Genomic DNA, 6,723 nt, shown 5'->3' with positions numbered 1-6,723 from the left:
CTCAGTTGCGCCCCTCTAATCATGAACTAAAATCACCTAGCGGTTTCGTAAGGTGTCGTAAAGCCACTCCCTTGCTCAACGTGGCACGCAAAAACTGGGATCATAGTGATAGTAAAGTTGTGGACCCATGAGGTGTGTGCCAAGACCCCTTCGTGATGCCAGTTGTGGTAATGGGTCCACATGAGTAAGCTTATGCAATGCAACAACAGGGAACTATGTGCGGTGTGGATTCGCCACCACACATGCAAGCATACGGATATCGTTCCTCATGCGGATGTGGTAAATGCAAAGAAGTTTTGACGAAATCATGAGTTGGGTCTGCCATATATTTCCCGTGCATTAAAATTTCCGTGCGTGGGAAGTCTACGGCAGTGCTTCCGAAATCTGTCTAAAAATGTTCGAGATTTCACTTACTCTATAAAATTTCATGTTTGAAAGTTTGTGTCATACTAACGTTGCAGTAATTGTTGAGAATTCCAAAATATGCGAAGGGCACTGTGTCCAACGCTGAGGACAAAGAAACGAAACGGTGGAATATATTATTATGCAGCTACAGTATCTACAGTAACGTTAGCTTTACGCCACGGCTGTCGCCGCCTTCTCGTCGGCTCGGACAACTGGGACAACAACGTCCACGTTAGCGGGCGGTGCATCTTGTTGCTTGGAGCTAGCGACGGCGGTAGCCACCTCCACCACTTGAACTGGCTCGGACTTGGGAATTGCGTCCGTCTTCACGGGTACTTCGGCAACAGCCGCCGGTTGAACAGCAACCTCTGCGGTAGACTCGGCTACAGCAGCAGCAGCCGGCTGCAGCACTTCAGCCGTAGCCGGGGCGGTGTCAGTAGGAGCGCTTTCAACCGGTTTTTGGTCCAGTGGGGCGGTGGCGCTGGTTGTTTCTACTTCAGCCACCACTACAGGCGCCTCGTCCACTGCTACTTCTGGAGTCTTAGGCTGTTCAGCAACGAACGCCACGACCTGGTCGCGGGAAGCAGCCTGCAGGATCTGTTGGAGCCGCGCGCTACGGGTTTTAATGAGCGTGTCTTGAGTGCGCTGGAAGGTCGTGAAGAGGCCGGCGCTGGGCAGCGCTGGCAGAACTGGCGCGTCTGTCGACGATGCAGTCACTTGACGGTGGAATTGCTTGAACTCGTTGAATCGCTTCTTGACGATCACGGGCTGGTCGCTGCCGTCCGTGGCAGGCGTTTGAATGTGGTACAGCACCACGCCTTTAGCGTCGATCGAGTGGCCGACAATAGTGACGTCTTGGCCATCAACAACAGGGACCTCGGGCGTCGCGTCTGACGTCAACGGCACCGTAGCTTCGGTTTCGGCAACGGTACCGGTAGTAGTAGTAGTAGTAGGTGCAGCGACGACAGCAGCGGCGGCGGGTTGGTCGGTCGCACCAGACGCCGTCGGGGCTTCAGGCTGTTGAGGCTCGGCTGAAGTGGTCGATTGAGTGCAGCCCATGGTTTCCAATACTGCGACGTGTACTCGAGAGTCGGAATTGAGAAATGAGGTGGTCCGTGTACTATATTATATGAACCCCGACTGGGAAAGACGCCGTCGGAAGAAGGACGTCGCCCCTCGGCATCTTCAACTTTTCGACACCTCAACATTCGTTGAACGTCAAACCAGATGGTACTCAATAGGTGCGGCAGCCGTAACATTGCCGTTACGTCCTTCGTCGCTATACCGCCCCTGTGTGCGCCATGATTCTATCAAGGACCGATGGGAACGTCTGTGAATAGTTTACGTTCCTTTATGATGTCATGACAATGTGACTTTGCTGTGGAGAGATGATGTTGTTGTTGCTGCTACTTACTGTACGTGCTGGACTACGGCCACCAACCAGTGCATCAGTTGCTGCTACGTACGTACTGTACACTGTACCATCGTTACACCTTCGAGCTGCAATACTGTATGTATGTACTACAGTACTTCGAAGTACTTCCACTTGTTAGTAGGAACTTGTGTTGGCGAGGAGAGCGTTATGAACTCTTACTTGGTCACACGTTCTACTCGACACTTACCCTGACAAAAATGTGTGTATCTAGGCTGGTTTCGATGCGACGCGGAATAACCATGGTTTGGTGACGTGGCACTCTGTAAGCCCTTCAATGCATGTGTGTCGATTGTGGCCACCACTGCGCTACGTTGGATGACTTATTACGGTCAAGTTAATAGACTGTTGGTGTGATGAATGTGCAAGGTATCGCTATGTGACTGGCTCGTGGTGCCCGCGTCATAGATTTTTCTTGAGGCGATTATGTTGAAGTACTCCGTGTTCCACGAGGAGGGTACAGTAGACATGAATCAGGTGTTTCGCATAACTGTATTCTTGTTGGCTGGCACTGTAAGTCAGCCAACTAGGGTAACTAAGCTATACTTCGAAGTAGCTTTCAACGGTGTAGGCTTCCTATATTGGTGGAGTTGTGGTGAGCTCCAAGGCATTGGAGTGCGGTACAGTTCCTTGTATTCGTCGTGGCAACTTCCCTCCCGTCCTCAGTACCATCAACCCACGAGAAGGCGGCCTTCTTCACTTCAACTTGAACAGAATGAAGGTCTGGCAACGATAAGTGTAAGATTCCATCCCGAAGTCGACTGTACAAAAAGACCCGAAAATGCAGCTGAGTTGTTATTCTTGGATTGCCATCGTTCACTATTAATTTACAAAGGAGGTGGCTTGCTCCATGATGAAACAACGCAGTCCACACAAATACTGTTTGTACATAGAACTCCCTTCGAAGTACTTATCATGGCTTTGCTGGGTTCGCGAAGTCATTCGACCATACACAGTTACGGTTTACTGCTACTTCGAAGTACTAGTACAACATTGTAGTACACACTACAAGTAGTAACGTTACTGTACTAGTACCTCCGATTGGAAATGCATGAGCCTTCACTTTGTTGAGCTTGAACAAGTGTTTTCAGTCAAAATAGGTTATTCCCTTGACAATGTGTTTACTTTCAAGTAGAGTATCGTGCACGTCAACTAGTATTACTACAGTAGTATGCAGTAATGTATTAATATTGATATTATACTAGTAGGAGGTTTTACTATAAAACGTTTTGGCATTATGGGTTAAACCTAGAATTTGACCACATTAAACCTCAATTATATGCGTTTTATTTCTGCCAAGGTATATTTGCATACGGATACGAAGTACAGATATAAGTTTCATACTAACTGTAACATCAAGGTAACCTTCGTGCCAAAATCTACTGACCATGTATTGGCCCTATACAAAATACCACTTGGTTTAAAGTCGATTACTCGACCAATTCTTCGCCAAATTTGATTTTGAGACGTAAGATCTCTTCACCACGACTGAGATCTGTTGAAACTACATCTCATATTACTTCAATTTTGAGAAATAAATATGAAACAGCAGCGAGGCGGTTTTGTGAAATGTTGGAAATTTCTACACGAAGTGCACCATACTTCCTAGAAATCCGATTTGAATGCTTAGAGTCCTTAAAATACCTGGTCAAAACCGATCAGGAATGATGCTCAATTTTCACTCTGCTTCCATATAAATTCTACAACGTAGTATTTGAATATAGTACTTATATCTGATTTCTCCTGGTATAATCTAGATATAGCGGTTTCGGTGGAGATGTACAGGAAATAACGTTATGGGATAATACCTGTGTAACGTACTACTAGTACTGGTACAGTACAGTACGTTGGTACGTAGTATTATTAATTGTACGAAACCGGTTACCAATCAATCATTTCCAATCGGTGGTAGCATGGTGCATGTCAACTAAAACCTTCCAATCAAATTTGGCGAAGAATTGTCGAGTAATCGACTTTAAACACCAACTGGAATTTTGTATAGGGGCCACGAAGGGTACCTTGATGTTACTGTACAGTAGTATGAAACTTGTATCCGTACATCGTATCCGTCCTACCTTGGCCAACAAAGTTGAGGTTTAACGTGGTCATATCTTAGGTTTCACCTACAACATATATGAATTGGCCAATTCTGAGAGGGTAACACCTCTTCACCACGACGAGATCTGTCGAAACTACGTCTCATTTTACTTAAATTTTGAGAAATGAACAAAGTGTACTACCACTGGTAAGTGAACTGTAAGCTACTACTAGTAGTTACTACTACCGGTAGTAACGTTAGTACTACATACTACCTCCAGACAGAAATAAACCGGCCATGAGGGGAAAATTGTATATTTCGAACATTTGAGAATTTTCAAAATCCGCTTAAAGTGCCAAAAGCAAAGCGTCTGATTGGCTTGATTTCGAAAATAATGAGCTGATTCAACTGGAGGATGCTATACCAAATTACTACCTCCGGACGGAAATACAACTGACATTTCAAAATCGTTGAACGACGGAAATCGACCTGACATTTAAAGACCCCAGAAATTTAATAAATCAATATCCATAAATCTAATCAAAGCTATATAATTAAATAAACAAACAAGTTTTATTTAATTATTGGCTTTGCATACTCAAGCTCAAATTCATTTGATTCTTACGCAAAAACCAACACTCCTTCTTCATTGATGCCACAAGAACATCACTTTGGTGATGCAACGCTTGCGCTGGGTTAAGCGGTGGGGTGGGATTTCGCCGGGGAGCAGGTACATTCGCGATTTGACCTATGTCGCGTGGAACCAACGTGGACGTACTCATATATGTCGGCGAACTGAAAGTTGCTGTCGGGACGAACGAAGTCCATGGCCCACTTTGTTGACATCGGTTAGCTTAGGTTTAATGTGGGAATTGTACTTTACGACGAGACCGCGTTTGTAGTAGTCTTTAAGGGTGCTCACGGGTATGCCGATTGCGTGCGCGATGTACTGGAGAGTCATCCGACGTTGTGGTGGTATCGCACGATGGGAAGGTCTGTATACTTCTGTTTGCGACCAACACGGGTCTTCGCTCAAAAGAGATCATCATTCCTGTTTTCGGATAAGTTTGGCTGTAACGTTATCTGTATATTTATCTTGACTTGAGTATCGTGATTCATTGCTACTATTTTTTTATAAATTCGGGACAATTGGATGCATTACAGGGGGCGACGGATTTTAAGGGACACACTTGCTACTTCGAATTTGCCATTTCATCGGAAATGATTGGTTGAATAACTTCGAACTTCGATGAAAATCTCGATATTTAGCCAATCACAAAATGCTTTTTACATATTCAAATCTTATTGGCTATAATATACTGTATAAAACTTCATTGTCCCTTAAAATCCGTCGCCCCCTGTATAGTGAGCCCTTTGCGCACCTATTTTCAGATTCTTCGCATTTGAAAATTTGCAGAAATAACACCAATTTTGTCAAATGTCGGGTATATTCTCCGTCCGGAGGTAGTATCAATACTGTCAAATCCAGATTAAAGAATACGGATACAGTTCAGTTATCCGAATGATTGGAATGTTGATCATCAACTTGCGCGTTTCCCAGCGAGTCCATAGACCCGTGGCCTTGTGGACATATAAAGAAATCCTCCATCAGGACATTGATAAAATAGGACGTGATCAAAGCCGCAAAAGACGTCAGTACGACAACTACATCAACCAATGAGGTCAAGTCGATCTCCCTTGGAGAGGCGTCGTCGGTGGATTCCTCAGCGACTCCTCGTGGGGAATCGGGTTGAACGAAACCTACGTCATCACTGCCGCTATCATGCGTCCACAACAATACCGTGCTTAGCCACCACCGATTGGGACGCCCTCGACCAATGTGCTCGCTGTGGCCGATGCGGGTTGGGACACAAGATGTCAGACTTTTGTGTTCTGTCCCTACGCGCATCGGCCGAGGCATGCACAGAAGAGGCGCCGGAGTGGTGCTGGCAACCACTGACGACATCATATCACACGAACTCCATACTAGCGATATCGCGTCATGCAACCCGTGTACTACGTAGTACAGTACGGTACTACAGTACGTAGTAGTGATCAACATGGTCCTTGTGCTCAGTGGCGGCAGACCAACAGGAGTGTAGGTTTTTCATGAAAGGACAAATCTATATGAGTTTCATTATGGAGGACGACTATTTTAATAATACCAATATGATTATTCTATTATGCTGAAATTTATAAGCTATTCGCTTTATATTTACTTCGTAATATATTTTGGTGGTCACTCTTGTGGCTGGTTTATTTCCGTCCTCAACAATTTTGTTATGGCCGATATCTTTCCGTATAGTAACGTTAGTACACTGTACTATTAATACCTCTGATTTGTAACAAATCCAGGCGAACACTCAGTTACATACATATATTCAGTAAAGAGAATCTGTTTTTAAAAAGATTTCACCAAAGTGACACTTACTGTTAGTCCGACCAGTGATGTGCCGATTTATTTCATCCAATTAAATCGTTCGAGCTGTATTATTGGACAAAACAGAACCTCTCATGCCAATAATCTTGTAAAAGTTTATGATGGGAAAAATTATTATATGTAAAAGGTTTTCGAGTTTGAATTGATATCCAAATGCCGCCTCGACGCCGTACACTGACGACACCATGAGAGCAGCCGTTCACAGTCCTATCCAAAGCCCATTAGGTAGAGTAATTATCCACACGAATTTTCCAATACAATTTACCTGAAAATCCCTTCGGGGAATACCGGTACAAGTAAGCAGAACTTCCGCTGTGTTTGTTGTTGCAGCACTTCTGGAGCACCAGTACTGTAGTGCACGCCTCCCAATGTTTACGCATATCAATAACCCTGTGTACAGTACTGTAC

At 44.7% G+C, this 6,723-nt stretch overlaps 1 protein-coding gene across 1 annotated transcript; it reads right to left on the bottom strand.

Annotated features, from left to right (window-relative positions):
• Window positions 1-492: 492 nt before the first annotated feature.
• On the bottom strand, window positions 493-1,573 carry H257_16755 (hypothetical protein). Its single transcript, XM_009845294.1, has one exon. It carries the CDS (start codon window positions 1,462-1,464, stop codon window positions 577-579), a length of 888 nt encoding a protein of 295 aa, XP_009843596.1. The 5' UTR covers window positions 1,465-1,573; the 3' UTR covers window positions 493-576.
• Window positions 1,574-6,723: the final 5,150 nt, after the last annotated feature.

Source organism: Aphanomyces astaci (assembly GCF_000520075.1).
Source record: "Aphanomyces astaci strain APO3 unplaced genomic scaffold supercont1.91, whole genome shotgun sequence".
Lineage (NCBI taxonomy): Eukaryota > Oomycota > Saprolegniomycetes > Saprolegniales > Verrucalvaceae > Aphanomyces > Aphanomyces astaci.
Note: the sequence above shows the minus strand (reverse complement) of the source record. Positions and strands in the feature narration are given on the sequence as shown.

Excerpts from the sequence above, each read along its gene's own strand:
- H257_16755 (XM_009845294.1), bottom strand. The coding sequence starts at position 1,464 with ATGGGCTGCACTCAATCGACCACTTCAGCCGAGCCTCAACAGCCTGAA.